Below are 22119 nucleotides of genomic sequence, written 5' to 3'. Positions count from 1 at the left end.
CGAGAAACTACTAAAGGTGCACAAGTGTCTTCAGCGTTTAAACTTAATTAAATGTGGGTTAATCGGTTGGAGAGGAGAATATCGACGACTCTGGGCAACACTGAGGCTTTATCGGGGAGGGAGCACATAGCTGGTTGTTCAGAAGCAACTACATTTCCCGGCAGTCCCTCCCTTTTTCAGAGCCGTTTTCTTGCTTTGCAGCTGGATCCGCTGGATGGAGGCGCCACTGCGCAGGAGCAATCACTTTTATGGGGAAAAAAGATCCAGTGACTTTTATTGATGATTTACTCTATAAATGCTGAACTTGTTACTTTGCTTTCTTACAGAAAGGATACTATTTTTGTTTTTAGATTCATGATATGACGCGCATTTAGACTACAGACACATTTGGATATAAAAGTGTAAAAAGAAAAGAAAAGATATATATATAAATATATATATATAGCCTATATTGGGGGACTTCTGTTTGAAGTCGTACACTGAATCATTTGGACAGCCTGGAGTGGATGAACTGAAGCTGTGCGCGCTCGGCAGCTCAGCCTGTGGGTTTAGTTGGATAGAGCTTTCAGTGCCAACGCCTTTCCCCCCTCTGCGCTTCTCTCTGGCTGGGAAACTTCAGCCCACACCGACCCAGGAGCTGCTGGACTGCGTTTCCCTTCAACTGATGAGCAGCTGTAACACCTATCCGACAAATTTCAGAAGTTGATTGAGAGCAAAAATGGGCTGCACTATCAGCGCTGAGGACAAAGCTGCGGTAGAAAGGAGTAAAATGATTGACAAAAACCTGCGAGATGACAGAGATAAGTCCTCCAAGGAGGTGAAACTGCTTCTGCTCGGTATGAATGATATCTTATGGCTTTTTAATGCAGATTAGTTAGCTGTACTCCTGATTTTCACTCTTTCACTGCAGTCTCATGTTCTTTAGTTTACGGGACTCCAACACTCCTCCCCCTCCTCTCTCTGTTGGTGTAAAGCAGCTGGGGCTCATCGTTTTCCTGACAGAACTATCAGAAATAGAACAGATGTTGGGGAGAGGGCTGACTGCAAGTCGGGTTTTTTTCTATCAATGTTGAAGTATTTGGAAAGAAGAAAGCTCAAGAGAGGATGTGTTGTCACTTGTCAATAAGCACGTTGTAACCACCGCAGGTCTGTTTAATGCAGTCCTTCAGCTGCATGTGAATGCTGACCCCGGTCAGCTGGGTCATCAGTGTTCAAGGACCCCAGCTTTAAGACATCAGTAGAAAACGCTTTTATCTGTATTTGAGCTTATTGCACCAGTGTTTATTTTGAAACTATGGCAGACGGTTTTTAGAAAAAATACATGTTCACTCTCATTTGTTCTGTAGTGATTTGAAAACGTCAAAGGTTTCTGTGACACTTAGAAAACCCTCGTTGTCAATGGCACACAGGGTTATAAGAGCTATGTAGCATTTTGACAAGCTTTTGGTACCAGTGCGATATAATATTTATTTCATTAGTGTAGACTCTTTATTTTAGACCAAGCAACTTTTTTTCATAGACGACAGTCCTCACCCTCTGTTGTGTTTTGGTATGTTTAGCATTTTTAAGATGTGAATAACCAAAGGTAAATGGAAATGGTAAAAATCGAAAATTAAAAAAACTTCCACCAACGCACTAATAAATTATAAGCTCACTTGAGGTGATGTTTTCCAGTTTTAGAAAGGACTTAATGCACTTTAGGTTGAGATTCAAATGTTGTGATTCACCAGCTGGTACCGACATGAGCTTGCAACAAACTCAAGTGGCTGACCGAGGTCTTCCCAGATATTCCCAAAGATTAAAGTAATTCCTGATGAAGAGCTCTCTTCATTTTCCTCTTGTGGATGTCCACTGCGGTGTTTATTGTCAATTTTCTTACTCTAGTTTCCAGTGTGGACAAGTGCCTCTTCTATGACTTCCACTTGGCAACAAACCATCTAGATGAGTCTTAAACTTACAACATCATATTTTTTTAATTATTACTGGCTTATCTGATCTCTGTCTTGATTGGTCATTCAGTCCTTCGGATGTCAGTTCTTATTCTCTATCATTTAAATCTTCCGCTGAGTTTGCCATCACATAAGGCACGCACAAAGCTTCCAAGACTCACAGCTGTGATGCTCAGAATTGGAAGAACAACTTAACAATGAATATCATTAACTCTTTGTCAGTATATTTTCATTTGAATGACTAATGTATTATTAGACTAACAATTACAGCTCCACAAAGTATTATTTATCCTGCTCAGTTGTCATTTTATCACATTTTATTTGGCTTGTAAGTGGTTGGCTGCTGAGGGAGATTTCTTGTTTAATGTACTTTTACTAAACACGCAAAGAGTTGTAATCAGTTGTAATAAACTGGGAAGATGTCAGACTATATCAGCACTGAGTGTCCAGACATCAGAATGATTTTTTTTGTGTATAGCGGCACTGCCTGCTTTTATGTTGACACTTATCTAAAAGTACTTCCAGTGTGGGTTTGGACTGCATGGATGTACCAGGGGGATTCAGTTCTTTCCAGCAGCATTCAGTATGAGCTTTTTGCCACAAACACCCATGAGAGGGTAACTTAAAGGTTCAGACTTTCACAAAGTTGCACAGACTCTAGATCTTTTTTTTTTTGGCAAAAATTATTAATGAAATGTTTGCTGGCAGACATGCAATGTAATATTCACAACATTGTTTTCATTAGTCCTGAACCAAATGAAAATAACAGTTTTTGTTAACTTAGAAGAAGCAATTTATACCAACAGACTCTTCTTCTTCTTCGGCATTTATCGATAGAAGTGCAGCGTAGAAAAAACAATCGGTTGCTTTTGAGAGGTTCTTTTGCATTTCTTTTAGATTTTGGTGGGCACTGTGAAGAATCTTTAGAGCAAGCCTAACATATCACAGATAGACTTCTGATTGTTCATCACTGCCATGTTGGATGCTATTGTATGTTACAGTGGGGAAGCTGCAAAGCAGGAAGTGAGATCAAGCCCGAGCAACTGCCTAATGTACTGGTGCCAGAGTTGGTTTATTAATTTGTTTTTCCATTCTGAGGCAATCAAAAGAATTGCGTCAATTCACCACGTAAAGTGAAATGCATTTTATCGATGAAAGTATGCAGCCACGCCTTCAACATCAGATCATGTCGCTGTGGTGAGAGTGAATTCAGTTGTATTTTTAAACTCAAATAGCTGCATAAAATAGCTTTAGCTAATGCTGCTTTATGAATAGTTTAATTGATGAGTTTATTGGAAAACATTAAAGTGTTAGAAAATAAGTTTAAAAAGATTGAAACAGTTGAAGTGTCCGTTAGAACGGCTTCTGCATGAAAAAGAAGTTTCAACTTCAAAATATTTTGCACTGTACAGTGTGAACTACATGTTTACCATGTGGACTGATTGCACTCGTGCAGTGTTGTAATACATTGATGTCCAGCTTTTTGATTGAAGTGTTCTTTTGAAATGAAATGTTATGAAAGACTTCCCAGTCTATAAAAGGAATGGCATGATGAAAATGCGCTGACATCTTGTGCTGTGGGAATCTTTCAAAGTCTTTAAAAAATGAGAGTTGACTCAGTTCATCAGTGTGAAATAATGTGACCCAACTCATCAGAAACACCAGCATACTCAGCTCCTTCTGTAAGTTTTTCCTTTCTTGTCCCTTCAACTTTTTTTTCAAATAATCTGATGAGAGCTGGCTTGAAACATGATGACAAAGTCCACGAAAGTGCCATGTATGAAATTTAATACGTGATTTCTCGTAAGGATGTGTAACAATAGATTAATTCATACAGCGGGATGTCACGAGGACGTTGCAGCAGAACTTGTTTTTAATTGTGATGAAAATCCTTCCCTAAGCACTGGAATGTGTTAGCTCCAGTCTAATGAGCCAGTCATGGTCTGTAAAAAGAGCAGATGACTTCACCAGCTATGATCACTGAGAAGCTGAATTAGAGAGGTAATCAATTCTGAAGATTCTATCTGATCTGTTTCTGGAACATGAGTATTAAGAGTTGCATATAGGCCCCTCAAGGAACGTTTTTGCACACCGCTCTTCCACAGAAATCTCACCTAACATAATTTTTTTCCCCACCAGCAGGAACTCCAGGATATGAGCAGTCTTTGTTGTTAATCAAAACTGATTTCCATGCTTTTGTTTTCCTGCTTTTTTCTCTGTTATTTGTGTTCTCGATCACATTCCTGATAGAGGCATGGTTCTCACAATGAAAGGCAGCTTTCTCATGAGCTGCCTGGCTGTTTGCTGCAATTGTTCTTGTACACTGATCTAGAAGTGATGCAGAACAAAACTATACGTGTAAATCTACTTCCTAGCATTTCCGAGTTAGTACCCGCAACTGTGGGGTGACTTTTGTTCAACTGTCTCCGCTTTATCCTGTATAGATTTTAGATTAATTTGTGTGTGTCAGACAAGCCAGTTTGGGCTTTTAAGATTTCACGTGAGGTCACGCATGCATGGCTTTTGGAAACATAAGAATCCTAGCATCATCTTCCTGAACTAGAATACGTTAGGTCCTGCAACACTACAATGGAGGGTAAAATATCATTGTATGGAAATATTTATTCTCTGATACTGACCACAGGGATTTTTCCAGGCAGTCACTCCCTGTCTGTGCTGGAACAGGAGAGTTATAGGGGAAAAACAAAGAGGAGCTCAGCTGCAGCTCTTTATTCAAAGCCACAGAGTTTTAGAGCTAGTGCACTCTTCCAATGAAAATGGTCTCCTGTTTGACCACAAACAGAGATTCGTAAAAAAAAAATAAAATCTGCATTTAAGATTCTTGTTAAATGAGGCTTGGTTTGGAGTCTGACTCTTGCATGGGTTTGGACAACTATGACTGCCTGTGTAAAGTTGGTTTGTGAACTGGCAGGAGGCCACGGTTTGGGAACCAGCCAAGAGATGCTGTGAATGAGAGAACTGGTGGCTGACGGAACTGAGGAGAGGGATCAACACAATTTGTTCTCTCCTCTCTGTCTGTGTGACAAGCTTAAATCTCTTTTGCTGCTGTCAGCTTAACCAAAGAATTCACAGATTTAATTCTTGTTGGCCGGCCGTCTGAATACTATACTCAACACTAATCCTCCTCAGCAAAATGCAGCTGCTAAAGAATGGCAGTGTGGGTGCGTTTTGCCTCATTTTTCATGACAAACAATGTAAAGACAATATTTCCTTATTCGAAATATGTTACCATCATGACTTGTTCCTTGTTGCTCTGAAAAAAAAAAAAAAAAAGAAGAAGAAGCAAGCATCCATATTTTAAATTCCAGGGCCTTAAGTCTTATTTATTCTGTGGTTTCTGATGATTGTGGTGGTTGCATTAAGCCAAATACAGCTCTACTGCCAGTTTAAACTCAGCCCAGATGTTTATGGAAATAACTTCTCAGTAGTTTTCTGACTTTGACATCTAGTGTTGAATGTATACACAAGATTTCATTGCCTCTTGAACCCAGTAAGAACTGATGCTTGCCTCTCCCTTTCAGATTTGGAGCAACGTGAGCTCATTTCATTTGACTTCAGTGACTTCACATGGCCACTTGTTAGCTTTCAGTGTTAGTTAACCTAATGCCAAGCATGTACAACAAAATAAAGTGAAAGCTCTGAAATAGATTTTAATTCATGTTTCTATCTATATCTGAGACTTAAAATCAACCTGCAACTCAATCCATAGCATTAATGTTAATTTGTGACCACTGTAATGGTGTTTAATTTTAGAAGTTAATGACCTCAAAATAAAGAAGGAAAAAGGAGGGAAATGATGCGGAGGTAGAAATGTTTATTCGACATCTCTGTTCGTGTCACGTGTCGGAGGTGGTGAGGAAGGAGGACCCAGGCGCAGACACAGATTGGTAGCCAGGAGGTAAAATGAAAAGAAAACTATTTATTTTAAACAAAAGGCGTGGCAAAAGAAAACAAAAAAAAAAAACAGAACCCAGGAACTGACAAAAACGACTAGGAACAGGAATGAACTGGGAAAACAAAACCAAGCAGCAACGTTTACGCGGAAGGACAACCTGAGGAGAAGAGAGGATCTGACAAATGCTGTGAAACTACAAGGAGACTAAATACTGTGATTGGTGAATGAGTGTGTTAGATTCGGTTCTTTTAGTAGGAGGCTCAAGAACGGACCGAAGTAATTCAAGTGAAAATGAAGTGTTTATTGGTAGTCAAACATCAAAGCATATCAGCGCTGGGCTCAGTGGAACAGAGCTCCCGCAGGAAGTCTGTCAGACTGGCCATGATTTCCGGTTATCATCTGTACTTATTGCATAGGTTGGACTCACATTCGACCGAGTATGATTGGACATGAGTAGGTTCAACATGCTTCGTCATATTCTCTGGATCAGCCCAAAACAATGTGTGTGTGTGAATCTGCCCTTGCTTTCCCAATTGTTTTGTCTTTCTACTCCTGGATCACTTTAGGTCATCATGGAAAAGTACTGAGACTTATTTCATTCCTAATGTTTAAGAACAAAGCCAATTTTAACAAGTGCATCTGAGGATTAATGAACACAGGTGAGACTGAGGAGTTAATGAGCAGGCAGGAGGGAACTGAGGAAAAAAGTGACGAAGTGATAGAACCGAGACAAGAAAAAACCCAAAAGACACAGATCATGACAGTTAGTTTCTTCTGCCTTTATACAGGTGAATAGAAATTTCCCTGTGTAACAACAGCTTCCACTTTTCATGTTCTACCGTATATGCAAAATGGAACCTGTTTTGTTTGTGTTTATTTTGGATAACTCAACTAATTTGCGTGGTGCTTCATGTACAGAGGACGAAAGGCCCAGGTTGGAGTGCCAAACCAATATCTTTTGCTGTCTGTTACTATATCCCTGAAAAGAGAAAGAAAAAAAGAAAAAGCTGATGCAAATTATCACAGTTAGTTCAAATGATTCCCATCACACAATTATGTGTGACTGTAACAGGCCAAACCATGAAAAAGTGTCTGTAAAATTAGTGTTTTTTGAAAAAATGTAGTTTAATTTAAACAGCATTTTGTGTGTGTCTGTGTGTGTGTGTGTGTGATGACATTACACCAAATTTCTTAGAGAAAACCTTGAGCCACTCGACAGAAAACAGAGAGACATAGCTCATTTGAAAATGTCTAAAGTCTAATGTCTAATGTCTAATGTCTAAAGAAAGAACTTTACCCAGATCCAGAGGTGTAGGTGCACCTTGGAAATTAGCTGTTGTCCCAAAAACCCACCAGTAATGCAAATTGTTACTTTTAACATCTATTTTTTTAACTTCTGTAAGCAACATAATTTGGGTAAAGCTGAGTGTGATGCACATCAGAGGGGATTTAGATGTGGATGTATTCAGTGATGGCTTGAATAAAAGTACACTCTGTTTAGCTGTGTGTATACTATGCACTACACCACAGCCTACATCAAGTGTTAATTTCTTGTTTGATTAATTTACTCTTTAAGAAATATTGATGGACAAATGACATGCCTGTGTTTTTTTCTGCAGAGTTACTATTTGTCTAGTTTTCTTTCGTTTTTTTAATTGAGAAAACGTATCATGTTGATATGTGAGGTTTAAAGGTGTTGGCTGGTGGGGTTTTGGTTTTACCTCTGGATCCTGCTCATTTTGGTTTTCATATAATCTCACCAGCTCTTGGCTCCAGCTTCCTATTGAGTAGACAGATATGAACCATATGTGTGGAAAGGAGCTGAATAAGAACATTTCCTTAAATGTCAAACCCCCTTCCAAAAAGAATCTCATTTCAGTTTAAGGCCTTTGCCACTTTGAAATGTAAGCCATGCAATGTAGACGAAAAATAAGAAGCAAAAAGACTTTTTTTGGCATAATTATCCTGTCGGTAAGCAATAAAGATGAATTGATAACATATTGAGTATACAATACACAGTTCGTGCCGTTCCTTTATGTAGGGTTGAAGCTTTAAATTAAACAATTGTCAGAAGATATTCCAGCAGCTTCACACAGCCCCTGACTCTGCTTTTCTCTGCTTTTGATACATCTCACTTATACAGTTACACAAAGATAATGAGACACTTTTATGAAAATCAAATATGATTGCATCATTCCAGCAAACACAATTTGCACTTTTCAGAAGTCTTTGTCTGTGAATCCTAATGATTAACAAAACCATGCATAAGGGCAGTTAGTTGAAGTATCATGAGATCTCCATGGGAATCTCAGTATTTGGAGGTATTAACATTAAATGTTCTCTGTTGACTAACTCCACTGCTTGTTGCTGTTCAGATTTTGTGGAAAAGTGTTCAAAATCTGAAAAGAAAAGGAGCCGCCTTTATTATCCTGCACAGTGGGGAACAGGTTTGTGTTTGTTATTAGGGAGCTTCAAATTGCTGGCAGGCTCTTTGAGTGAAATGTGGTGTTTTTATGGTCTCTCTGCTCTGTGACGCCCAGAACAGCACGATATCTGGGATTGTCTCTCCAGTGGAAAAACACTGTAACAGCCAGAAGCATGTCTGCTGCTTCCTGTTTGGCTGATTGTCATAGAAATGCTTTAACGGTTGCTTATGTTCCTACTCATCATTATTACAATATCACTTGTTGTAATGTTGGCTTTGCAAGGCTATGACATCACTGGTTCAACTCATCAGTTAATCATCTGTCAAACATTCTGAATATTGTGAAAGCTGCAACTGATCTGATGTCAGTTCCCACAACATTTTATTTTGATCCTACACATCTTAAGGTTAAATCCTGCATATATTTTACAGCCAGTTTGTTGCAAATGATTTATCCACATGACACTGCTGTTATTTTCTATGGCCAAAGAAGATTGAATGTACTCATACGACCAAACCGCTAACTGGTATATCAGATTGCTGATCAGTGCAGCGCAAATAACTGTATATACCCCCTCGGTCTCCATGTAAATGTTTTCTGCTGAAATGCATCACGAGGCAGCATTTTGTTGGGAATTTAGACACACACACTGTGCCCTGTTTGATGCGTGTTTAAATGACATCTGAATAATTCCAGCCATTTTCAGGTGGTGTGTTGATTCCTGGGATAGTTGACTCACATTACCAATGTTTTTCTTTTTCCAGGTGCTGGGGAATCTGGGAAAAGCACAATAGTAAAGCAGATGAAGTAAGTTGCAACATTTATCACAGTCTGGATAACAGTGCTCATGATATATTAGGCTTCCTGTAAGAAACCTTTGTGCTATTTTTGTGTTTCACTGATGAAAGACAGGCCCTCTCCCTCCTTTAACTGCCAGCCTGCTGAGCTCATATTTGTGGGAATGCTGCTGGAGCAGAGTAGGAGCCTCATTTTGCTCTGCCACAGAGGCCAGTTGTAGCCTAGGAGGACCTGAATAGAGGCATGTTGTATGCTTACTGAAGCTAAAATTCCAGCGCTTATGACAGTGCTGCATGAAGATGTCCTAATGTGCCATTTGTCCCATATTTGTCAAAGCAGTTGTTCACGCTCTTATGTATTTTTGTTAACTGGAAAAGCTTATTCGGATCTGATGTCTATTTCAGAATCATACACGAAGATGGCTACTCGGAAGAGGAGTGCAAACAGTACAAAGTGGTGGTGTACAGCAACACCATCCAGTCCATCATGGCCATCATCAGAGCAATGGGCCAGCTGAAGATAGACTTTGGGAATGCTGCGCGGGCGGTAAGCTAACAGCTACTTCCTTATTTGTGATATGAATCACCAGGAGAACAATGTTGCAATGTCAGCAATTATTGATTTTGTTACCAGGATGAAGCCCGCCAGCTGTTTGCCCTGGCAAGCACAGCGGAGGAAGGAGTGATATCTGCAGAGCTGACCGGTGTGATTCGGAGGTTGTGGAACGACAGTGGAGTTCAGTCATGCTTCGATCGATCACGAGAGTATCAGCTCAACGACTCTGCCGCATAGTGAGGACTTCACAAAACAACACCCTTGAAACAATGTTCAGCTACAGGATTATGAGCATATTTACATGTAACTAATACAGTTTATCTGATGGCATGATGTTGGCATAATCTTGTCATCCTCAACAAATGAAAGGTGATAACGTTGACTAAGAGGAACTTAGTTAGAACTTTGACTTGACTCATGTCTGTAACATTTTCACTGGAATGCAAAGGAAGGCATGATATGTCTTGTCCTTCTTGGTCCTGTGTCGGCTTGTTCAGCAGCTGAATGCATTCCTTAGACAGCAGTGAAATGAAGGAGAAACTGACTTCTGACAAACAATGTCTGCTTACAGCCATTTATATTGTTTCAATTTTGACAAAATGGTCTTTGACTGATATGATATTTAACCACAGAATGAAAGGGTCTGGTATAGTTCAGGAAACAAATCTAAACAAAGCGGTTTGGACTAAATATAGTGCTATCTCATTGTACCGATCGCACATGGATGAAACCTTTACTCTGTTTCTCTACATACCAAACTCGTCCTGAGAGAAAAAGTCATTTAGTGTGAAGGACATGTTCTTTGTTGTGAAAACAGCCGAGTTGTCATGACTTTCTGTGCGCTTTGTCCACACTGTGCGACAAGAGGAACCAGTGGAGTTCGTCTGTTTTTACTCAACCCACGAGGAGCCAATGTTTATCATCCGTAAAAATATGAGCCCATATTTAGTATCGTTCTGTGGCGTCCTCAGATGTGTTCGTGCAGAGCGAGTCTTCCACATGACCAGACATCAAAATCTGACAGACATGTTCCTGCTGCACCATACACTGTGAAGTTTTAAAAGCTCCCAAATAACTTCATTTAACCTCATGATGTTAAAAGAGGGAGAAAACACAAGAACATTTTTGGAAACCAACTGTGCTGAAGATGATCAAATGTGGGTTGTCAACATGTGGAAATGTGTCATTCGCCATTTTTCTGTCCCTCAGCTACCTGAACGACTTGGACAGGATCTGTGAGATGAATTACATCCCAACTCAGCAGGACGTGTTGCGTACACGTGTGAAGACCACTGGGATCGTGGAAACTCACTTCACATTCAAAGATCTCTACTTCAAGTTAGTAACAGTTGCATCTGCTCATGACTGAACGCAGCCTCGGATGGGCTGCTGGTGCCATAGAACCAGCTTGTTAGGCTTCACAGGCAGTTGGAGACTGAGCTGGTTTATTGCATGCTTTGGTGTTAAGATACAACATCACTCAAAAGATCCGGCAGGGTCCTTTTTAGATCTTACTCTGATGTAGTAGCTACAAAAGACCTCAGTTCTATTAACTATAATCAGATGCAGTCCCACCTGAAAGTATATTGCTTTCAGTTGTTTTCCAAGTTGAGTATTCTCCAACTTGTCTGCACATTTTTCCTGTGATCGTTATATATGATATAATATATATATATAATATTAATATATTATCAAAACATTCTCCTCATATAGAATCATTTTAGAATGTTTCTGGCCCTTACAGCTTGGTTTCAGGTGCTCAGATGATTCTCAGATGATGTTGCTTTGACAGACTGCACATGCACAAGTCTTTTATAAACACTGATGGAATTCCGTCTGACACACTTTTGTAATTACATTGCTTCACTTTTTCTTTATATGGTTTTCTCTAGCTTCTGTACTTATAAACATTGTTGAAACATTAACCATAATAGCTTCTCTCTCCTGACTTTGTAGACCAATAAGACACTCAGTACATAGAAATGTGTGATCTCTGAATTGGTGTAGCAGCACACAGAGTTCTTTCATTTCATTTCTGTGTCAGCTTAGCATAGATTCAGTTTGCCTCCGAGGGCCTCAGGTGGAGGCAGAGGCAGCACATACAAACAGGAGATTACAAAGTGAGATCACCACCATGCCTCGTGTCTGTGTGCGTGTGTGTGTGTGTGTGTGTGTGTGTGTGTGTGTGTGTGTGTTTATGTGTATGTGTGTTGTGCTCTTTCCCAGAATTTAAAATTCATGGAAATCACAGATATTAAAATTACATTAAGCAGCTATGACTAGACTCATTCATTACGTGCAGTCACTGATTCTGTGTGTCCTCAGGATGTTTGATGTTGGAGGTCAGCGCTCAGAGAGAAAGAAGTGGATCCATTGTTTTGAGGGAGTTACTGCAATCATTTTCTGTGTGGCGCTCAGTGACTATGACCTTGTCTTGGCTGAGGACGAGGAGATGGTAAGTGATGGATACACTGTGGTCAGAGTGGCCATGAATTAGTAATCCTGGAATTAAAAGCCAAGAGTTGATGATGTTTATGAATGTGGAAACCTAATTGAAATTCATTGTTTGCAGACAGAATTGGGTAAGCTCTGGACAGCTATTACCACAAAGCATGAAGATATCTGAATTCATTCTATGTTGTTTTAATCAGGTGATTAATCACAATAACTTTTAAACTCTGGTGGTTTAGCACGGTGTGGTAGTTAGTAAATGATATGTGATCACACTTTTAACTCTCACTTAATTTTGGTGCTGGGTCTGGCAATTCAATTCTTCAGATAGATTCAGCCAAAGAACAAAAGTACAAGCAAAACAAAGCTTATATTTTCCCTGAACTCAGTACTGTTGCCTAATAAAGCAAAATACTCAAAACAATTCAGGCCCTACTATAAAAATGTAATTTTCATAAAGGCATACATTTATCCATAAACACAGAAAGGGAGACTTTGAATGATGGATGGATTTTGCGGACACTACCCAGTTAATATGCTCACTGTCCTTGAGTTCTCGGAGTCAGATCTATCCCTTGCACATCAATTTAGATTGTAAAAAATTCAAGATGGTGACAGCCTAAATGGTAGTCCACAAACCAGTGGGTGACACAACGGTGACTATGTTCAGTCCAAACCCAAAAACCAAAGAAGGGATGACAAATGGTCTGCTTGACTTTTTTTTATTACTAAATCTACAAGAATGCAGGTGGAGGGTTAGGGTAAAACTCACAATGATGCAAGATTTTAGTCATTTATATCGTTAGTTAGTTATTGTTTCTTTGTTATATGTCATCCTATTTGACCATAGATTTTAAAGCAATAACCCTAGCAACTGACACAGAACACAGACTAAACACAAAATATGGAAGAAGCCAAAATGGTGTCAGCCATTGGTTTGTAAAAACCTAAACAAGTTGCTATAAACATATTATTTTTCTAAGCTGGGCATTACAAGTGAGGGGTACATCTGCATGAGAGGTTTGGAAACTGCGCATGCTCATAGGATAAACAACATGTCAACCACAAGGTAGACCCACCTTAAAGTATGCCCTTTTTATTCTTCTGTTTCACATGAAATGGGACCATGATTTTTGAAAAATCATCCTGTCATGAAGAAGTCTTGCAACTAGCAGTTTAAATGCTAAATTCATTACAGAAATATCTACTGGGGAAATAAATTCAGCAAGAAGTCATTTTCTCACAGAATAATGTATAGTCACACTTCTTTTTACAACCACGCTTCTCCATCTTTTATATAAACTCTATCTAAAACATACACTGATCAGGCCCAATGCTGAAACCACCTGACTCATCTTGTGTTGCTTCCACTCTTGCTGACAAAACAACTCTAACCTGTTAGTGTGCCAACGCTGCCATTTCCTTGCAGTCGTTGTGACCCAAATGTGTAACATTATATAATACTGTACTGTGTTTATTGGAGTATAAACAGTTATCTCACAGTTTCCTCAAGCAGTTTGATCTCACATTAAAAGTCAAGGTCACGCAGTAATAATAAACCACGCCATTCCCACGCGTTGTTTACTTGCGTCCATGAGTTATTGTTCTTGTGGCTGCAAATCACTGACTACTTTTCCCACCAGTGTCACTCTGTATGACATATAGTTGATATAGGATGTTTTGACATGTCATAGCAGGCGAATCATTATTAACCATATTAATGATGGCTTTGCTCTATTCATGTGTCTGTAAGCCAAAGTACTGTGACCACGAGATTTTACAGTGCCAGAGACATCCGGGTTCAGCCACTACAAGCTCTATATGTGATTTTACTCACTCTGTCTTCTTACAATGCACATGTTTACACATGTTTTTTTATTTTTATGTATGTTTATGTAGAGCCTTTGTTCCAGCTCAGCATGACCAGCATGTGTCACTTTCTGAACTACAGTATATTCAAATTGAGAGGCTTGACACCAGCTGGCACCAATCAGCTCTGTGGCTGTGGGGTTTTGAAGCCATGCCAAAGCAAAGTAGCTAAATGTAATGCAGTATGTGACACGTCAAAAAGTCTTCTGTAAGAAAGGTCTCTTTTGGGACAAGTTCAAAACTGCTGTTTTCCTCAGAACCGGATGCACGAGAGCATGAAGCTGTTCGACTCCATCTGCAACAATAAGTGGTTCACACTCACGTCCATCATCCTCTTCCTCAACAAGAAGGACTTGTTTGAAGAGAAGATCAGCAGGAGCCCGCTCACTATCTGCTACCCTGAATACTCTGGTGAGACAAATTGTGTATTAGCAGTTTGTTGAAGATCTCATCTGGAACTCTCAGCCTTTGTGTAATCACTCTCTGAGGGTTATGATATTTCATGTTAATGAATTTTTTTATTGCATTTAAACGTCTACTACCAGGAAATTTTTGCGTCTCAGCATTTACAAATGATTTGTCATTGTTTGCAATTTTACCAGCAAGATAAAAGTCTTGTGTTTTTTGTCTTTAACGATTTCATCATATATAGATTTATTAGACCTGTTTATACATTATCTGCATAGTAAACCACAAGCAACCTAACATAACATCAACACACAAAGCTAAATGATTAATATATTTGTCTTGACAATTTGGGTAAAACATCCTGCTAAATTTGCATTATGAATTTTGACTGTTACATCTATTGATAGCTTTGAAATACACATGTCTGAATTTTGTTAGTGGGTTTTATTAGGGACCATCAATTAATGTGTACCTATAAAATTGTCACACACTGAATTTAAATGTATCCCCATTGGAAAACCAACCGTGAAATATCAGCAGTTTTTTGCACTGTTTCTGTTTGCATGTGAAATGAAAAAAATAGCTGGACGCACCAAAGATCCAACAGCAATGGAAACACAAACCTGCATCAACAAAGATCAACACTGGAGGACTTCAGTTTGTTACAGTGGGGGGAAAAAAGCTTTAACTGGCCACAGATCTATTTCCACAGATTATTTATCTTTTTTTCCAACTTTCTTTTTTTTACTGTAGGTGGGAACTCATATGAAGAGGCAGCAGCGTATATTCAGTGCCAGTTTGAGGACTTAAATAAAAAAAAGGACACCAAGGAGATCTACAGCCACTTCACATGTGCCACAGACACCAAGAATGTGCAGTTTGTGTTTGATGCTGTCACCGACGTCATCATTAAGATCAATCTTAGGGAGATTGGACTGTACTAAAGCTCCAGCCACCTTCCAGGTCAGCCCACTGACTTTTAGCTGTACTCCTTTACAACACTAAAGAGATGTTGGAACACAGCCAAACCCAGCAGTTTCAAATGTTAGAGAGCTGCATCTCCCCACATGAATGTGTTCTAATGACAGTTTGAATCACTTTCAGGACTGTCGATATTGATTGTGATTATGCTTTAATACTATGCAATAACATTGTGTGAAATACCTTTAATAAATAGTGTGAAAAAATACAAAAAAGGTTGCATAATCATTTGCAGTAAAAGGTGATAAACCCAGCAATTCCCGACCTCTAGATTCAGCCATATTCCTTGCACAAAAAATGATAAGAAGCATTTCCAATTACCTATTTCATTTTCAGCCTTTTTTCTGGTGTACTAAGGTCATTGTATTGTAAAACAACAACTCTTTTAGCATCTGCCAATATAACCCACCATTGTCCTTATATCTTAATGTTTGACTGCTTTTTAAGTTTAGTCAATATGTTCATTGTTGATTTTCATATAATTTCACAAACATGCCCAGATAGCAATAAGTGTCAGGTGTGGTGTAGAAGGGGAGGACACGGATGCGGACTTTCAAAGAAAAGGGGTGATTTATTAACAAAAAACAAAGTATCAACATAAAACGCGGCAGAGCCGGAGAAAAACGAAGCTATAACCAAAACAAAAGAACAAGGACATGGCATGGAATAAATACTTAGCTTGGATGAAAATGTGGCGTGGAAACGTGGCATCACATAACAGTAACAAAGATCCGACAAAACTGAAAGGGGAGGCAGGAAACTAAATAGGGAGTGAGGGTGATTGGGGAGTGAGTGCAGCTGAGTGCGGAATGAACAGGTGAGGGGAATGAACTAATGGCCTGAGTGAGGGAAGTGAAGGGAAAACTAAACATGGACTGAAAAGAAACATAACCTAAACATGAAAACTAAAAACATGAGTCTCTGGGCGTGACAGAGCCCCCCCCTCAAGGGGTGGATCCCAGACACCCCAAAAAAGTCCAAGGGTGGGAGGGAGGGGCTCGAAGCCGGTCGGGGAACCAGAGACGGGCGTGGTACCGGCTTCGGGCAGCAGGAGGCAGTGGTCTGGCGGACGCCCAGACTTCCGTCGGCGTGGCGGCAGGAGACGGCGGTGGTCTGGCGGACGCCCAGACTTCCGTCGGCGTGGCGGCAGGAGACGGCGGTGGTCTGGCGGACGCCCAGACTTCCGTCGGCGTGGCGGCAGGAGACGGCGGTGGTCTGGCGGACGCCCAGACTTCCGTCGGCGTGGCAGCAGGCGGTGATCCGGCGGACGCCCGGACCCCCGATGACGTGGCAGCAGGAAGCGGTGGTCCGGCGGGCGGCCAGACATCCCGTGGCGTGGCAGCAGGAAGCGGTGGTCTGGCGGGCGGCCAGACATCCCGTGGCGTGGCAGCAGGAAGCGGTGGTCTGGCGGGCGGCCAGACATCCCGTGGCGTGGCAGCAGGAAGCGGTGGTCTGGCGGGCGGCCAGACATCCCGTGGCGTGGCAGCAGGAGGCGGTGGTCTGGCGGGCGGCCAGACATCCCGTGGCGTGGCAGCAGGAGGTGGAGACCGTCCCCCGGTCGGACGGACCTCCGACGGGGGGGGAGCCCCCCCTTTAAGGGATGGATCCCAGACATCCCCAAAGTCTGGGGGTGGGAGGGAGGGGCTCGAACTAGTGAGTCCATGTCGGGCTCTGCCGCCTTATGGTCAGGCCCGGAGGTCTCTTGGTCAGGCCCTGCGGCCTCGTGGTCAGGCCCTGCGGCCTCGTGGTCAGGCCCTGCGGCCTCGTGGTCAGGCCCTGTGGCCTCGTGGTCGTGGTCAGGCTCTAAAGCCTCGTGGTCAGGCTCTAAAGCCTCGTGGTCAGGCCCTGTGGCCTCTTGGTCTTGGTCAGGCTCTAAAGCCTCGTGGTCAGGCTCTACAGCCTCGTGGTCAGGCTCTAAAGCCTCGTGGTCAGGCTCTAAAGCCTCGTGGTCAGGCCCTGTGGCCTCGTGGTCATGGTCAGGCCCTAAAGCCCCTTGGTCAGGCCCTAAGGCCTCTTGGTCAGGCCCTGCGGCCTCTTGGTCAGGCCCTGCGGCCTCTTGGTCAGGCCCTGCGGCCTCTTGGTCAGGCCCTGCGGCCTCTTGGTCGAGTTCGGAGTCAGGCCCGGAGGCCTCTATAGCTGGGGCCAGCTCGGGAACGGCTGGGGCCAGCTCGGGAACGGCTGGGGCCAGCTCGGGAACGGCTGGGGCCAGCTCGGGAACGGCTGGGGCCAGCTCGGGAACGGCTGGGGCCAGCTCGGGAACGGCTGGGGCCAGCTCGGGAACGGCTGGGGCCAGCTCGGGAACGGCTGGGGCTGGGGCCTGGGATGCTGGAGTGGTGAGGGAGGGTGTGTACAGCGCGGCTACCTTCTGTGGCTCCATGCCAAAGATATCCAGCATAGCAGCGCGCTGTACACCCCTCACCTCTGCCCAGATGTGCGTCACTCCTGACATGTGCCTGAGAACCTGCTTTCGTACAAAAAAGTCAATTAGTTCATTGGCAGAGTTCAGTTTCTCCCAGGAGGTGCAGCTCGATGAGAGGCAACAGAAGTCCCCAGCCAGCTCCCAGAAGGCAGTGTAGTCCGCCGCGTCCATTTCTGGTCGGATCTTTCTGTCAGGTGTGGTGTAGAAGGGGAGGACACGGATGCGGACTTTCAAAGAAAAGGGGTGATTTATTAACAAAAAACAAAGTATCAACATAAAACGCGGCAGAGCCGGAGAAAAACGAAGCTATAACCAAAACAAAAGAACAAGGACATGGCATGGAATAAATACTTAGCTTGGATGAAAATGTGGCGTGGAAACGTGGCATCACATAACAGTAACAAAGATCCGACAAAACTGAAAGGGGAGGCAGGAAACTAAATAGGGAGTGAGGGTGATTGGGGAGTGAGTGCAGCTGAGTGCGGAATGAACAGGTGAGGGGAATGAACTAATGGCCTGAGTGAGGGAAGTGAAGGGAAAACTAAACATGGACTGAAAAGAAACATAACCTAAACATGAAAACTAAAAACATGAGTCTCTGGGCGTGACAATAAGCTTCAGATTGATGATGACACAAATTGTTCACTGGTTCAAAAATAGATCAATTGCAATTACAATTGTGCATATATTAATTGCAATTAATGTAAACACAAATCTTTAAAAACAAAGCAAAAAAAAAAAAACGAATTAATGCTTTGATGTAGCTTAATTAAAATTCAAAACAAGATTATAAAAATGAGTGAAGATATTGTTGCACAAACTTGCTAAAATTTAAGATGCTAAACATTTTTCTATAACTGTAGCATGAATAATTTTAAATAAAGAACTTGAACATAGTACTGTCACATGCTAACTTTAGCATGCTAACATGCTTAATGTTGCTGTTTAGATTTTACAAGAAGAAATATTTCCAAGTAGGAAAGGTTACTTTTAAAATGTTTTTGAAATTTGCCCGTAATGTCCCTCCATTTCTCCTTTTTTGCCTTTTTAAACCCAATCATTTATTTAACATTACACACACATTCACAGCATTATTTTATTAAAAAAGAAGTATATTTCAATGTACATTTTAGGATCATTGCACATATTGTGTTTATTATACATTGTAGCTATACATATTTATGTTCATTTTCATTTTCCTTACAGGTTTTGTTTGGAGGAATCAGGACTTTTGGGATGTGTTTTCAACAGAAAGCAAATTGGAAAGTACGTTTTACTAAAGACTAAGCATGTGATCGTGGTGCGTGTAGGACGTCAACTGCACAAAATGTGGGGATTTGCAACAGTGATTACGGTTTCTCAACACATTTTAAGATGTGGAGCGCTGTTGAAGTAATCGCTGTGACTCCTGTAAAAACTTTGCACCACACAGGCAGGTGGAGTCACTTCAGTTTCTCTCATGCATTTGTAGTCTCCCTGTGATCTGCAGAAAAACCAAAGCAGACCTGCCTGTAAGATCCATCACTGCATTTCACAGTTGCTTCACAGCTAAAATGTCAATTCTGTTCACAGTTTTCTTTTGTGGTGTCTTGCCTCAGCTGTATGTGTGTATCAAATTCTTTTCAATAATTATTTGCATTTGTTATGTTTTACTTTAACTTTTAGTGTCAGTTATATCATTTTCACATCTTTGGCTGTATGAATTCAATAACCTGTGTATTTGATAGAGTTTAAGGTGAGCAATTTAATGTACAGAACAGAAAGTAATTATTTGGGTCCAGGATTAGTTTGATAGTCTGATGATTTCTTAATGTCAACATAGTTATTTTAATTCCAAGTTGACCTTACTGTATTCTGTACTCTGTTTATTCTAAAGACACATCACTGCAAATCGATCGGTGAAAGGACATTTTGACTTAACTGCGCTTGGTATATCGTTTGTCTGTTTTTCTATTTTAGATTTTAAGTACGGCTTACGGTATCAAATCAGAAGAGGGTTATGTAGAATGTGGTTCTCTCTCAAGGTAAAGTTGAAGTCATCTAGATAATCGTAAAGAAACATCAAGACTTGAAAACATAAAAATTGGGGTTATAGTTTTATAAAGCCAGGGGCCATTTCTCTGGCCATACTAAGGAAGTCTGCCTCGATTATATTCTGTAATAAGGTACAGTCTGGGTTAGAGAGTTTGCTTCCTGCACAGAAAAGTCATAGTACCTTTGTTTCCTAAAGGTTTAGAATTTACATGTACAGCTTGTCTCAAATAAGAGCAATTATATTGGCTTATTCTAAAATTATTGAATGATGGCACAAAGCTGTCTGACTATGCTTCTTTCACAGGCATCGCTAATCAGATGTCATCCACCGTGAAAAACTATTCAGGCACAAATTCACCTAAACAGTGTGGGGAATGAGGTCAGTCAGATTGGTATTTTTAGATTTCAGCGACAACTCTGTATGCCTGAGTGGAGGGCAAATGTATTCCAGCTGCTCCACACACACCACAGCTTGTAAATAGTGCGAACACAAAATAAATTCAAACTATAAGTCAACATGATAGTAAATGGGGACACCTTTTTTCAATCTTCGGACACAAAATGTACATTTATATGGTTGGAATTTGGTTGGTGATATGCTAGATTTTATGAGATGACTGAAGCCAACAAGGTGTTATTTTTTATTCCTTTTAACTTGGTTTTCCCAGAGTTCTCTAACTTCATCACTCAGCTGTATTTGATTTGCTGATCGTTAAAAACTAGTCGTGAATTTTCAAGAAGAGTGTGTAATTTGTAATGTTCTTGCTTACTGATGTGCTTTTAAAAGTTATGGAAGAAGCCAAATGCCAAATCAGATTAAGTTTGTTTTTCTTGCCTTTGTTGATAATAAGGGAAAAATGTAATTTCACAGATTTGTCCTTATAGGTTTCACCATTTAATCAGAATCTAAAGCTTTTAAAAGGGATTCTATGTCAAGAAGGCCTCAGCAGTACACTTCCACGCCTACCTGCAAAAATAATGCTGTATCTTGATGAAGTTTCTCAGTCATCCAGGTCATGGTAATCATAAGAGCTTGAATAAGGACAACTGGACTTCTTCTTGGATCTTGAAGATGTTTCACCTCTCATCTGAAAGGCTTCTTCAGTTTTAAACTAGGAGATCCAGCACATCAACTCAGTTCAGCAACATCATGTTCACGAGGGAAGATGCAAAAGACCACAAGCTGCCGATTTTGGACTGCGCAGTGTACATTGAAGAGGGTGGAAGTCTTAACACTGAAGTTTACAGGAAACCCACACATACTGACCAGTGCTTGCTTTTCGACTCACACCATTCACTAGAACACAAACTGGCTATCATCAGAACTCTACACCACTGGGTGGAGAGTGTACCTACTAAGGCTGAGGGAAAACAAAAGGAACATCAGCACTCCAAGAAAGCTCTTCAGACCTGTAGATACCCAAACTGGGCCTTTGTCAAATCAGGAAAGACAACTGGACCAAACTTTTAGAGAAACTAAGAAGAACATACTGTAATTACACTTAGAAGGATCTTCTCCAAACATGACATTCCAGTGTACTTCAAGCCCAAGAGCACCCTCAGACAGAGACTGGTTCACCCAAAGGACAAAACACTCAAACACAAGTGGCATTGTGTATGCAATGCATTGCAGTGAGGAGTGTGCGGACCCCTATATAGGAGAGATCAAACAACAGCTCCACAAGTGCATGGCACAACACAGGAGAGCCAGCTCTTCAGGTCACGACTCAGCAGTGCACCTACATCTCAAGGAAAAGGTGACAGTAAAGTACACATTCTGGACAGAGAAGACCGATGGTTTGAGAGAGGAGTCAAGGAATGTTCAACTGGAAAAAACATCTTTGAAAAGAGGAAGTGGTCTAGTATCACCTTCCCTGCACCTCCAATGCAGTTTTGTCTGTCCTCCCCAGGCAGTTTGACAACCATTCACTCTTTCTCCTGTGACCAAAACTCACTATTTCAGGCAGGTAGACAATTCATACGTGATAATGACTCTGACGGTGGCCAGGGGGTTCAGTGACGCATGTGACTGCAACGACCCTCTCTGCTTATAAGCTGAAACTCCCCCACCATCTTGTTCAGAACTGAAGAAGCCTTTTGGATGAGAGGTGAAACGTCTTCAAGATCCAAGAAGTGGCCCAGTTGCCCTTATTGAAGCTCTAATGACAATGCTGCATCTTTTCAGTTGTAAACTTTATAAGCCAATGTTAATCTACTGTACATAGAATAAACTAGAGAGCTGGACATTCAGGACATTTCCTATTGAACTTTGTTATGTTTTGCCCAAAGATGTGAACATATCTAAAATAGGAA

The 22119-nt window shown here is 41.2% G+C and overlaps 1 protein-coding gene across 1 annotated transcript; it reads left to right on the top strand.

The window, feature by feature from the left end:
• gnai3 (guanine nucleotide binding protein (G protein), alpha inhibiting activity polypeptide 3) lies at window positions 1-20620 on the top strand. The gene is made up of 9 exons (XM_075476593.1): window positions 1-836; window positions 9056-9098; window positions 9494-9635; window positions 9723-9880; window positions 10854-10982; window positions 11970-12099; window positions 14222-14375; window positions 15126-15335; window positions 18979-20620. Exons 1-8 carry the CDS (start codon window positions 719-721, stop codon window positions 15314-15316), a joined length of 1065 nt encoding a protein of 354 aa, XP_075332708.1. The 5' UTR covers window positions 1-718; the 3' UTR covers window positions 15317-15335; window positions 18979-20620.
• The last annotated feature ends 1499 nt before the right edge of the window (window positions 20621-22119 follow it).

Source organism: Odontesthes bonariensis, chromosome 10 (assembly GCF_027942865.1).
Source record: "Odontesthes bonariensis isolate fOdoBon6 chromosome 10, fOdoBon6.hap1, whole genome shotgun sequence".
NCBI classification, from domain to species: Eukaryota; Metazoa; Chordata; class Actinopteri; order Atheriniformes; family Atherinopsidae; genus Odontesthes; species Odontesthes bonariensis.
This window is presented reverse-complemented; position numbering and strand designations above follow the sequence as displayed.

Coding starts and splice junctions, on each gene's coding strand:
- gnai3 (XM_075476593.1), top strand. CDS start 719: ATGGGCTGCACTATCAGCGCTGAGGACAAAGCTGCGGTAGAAAGGAGT. Junction 9,881..10,853: donor CTCAACGACTCTGCCGCATA/GTGAGGACTTCA, acceptor TCTGTCCCTCAG/CTACCTGAACGACTTGGACA. Junction 10,983..11,969: donor TTCAAAGATCTCTACTTCAA/GTTAGTAACAGT, acceptor GTGTGTCCTCAG/GATGTTTGATGTTGGAGGTC.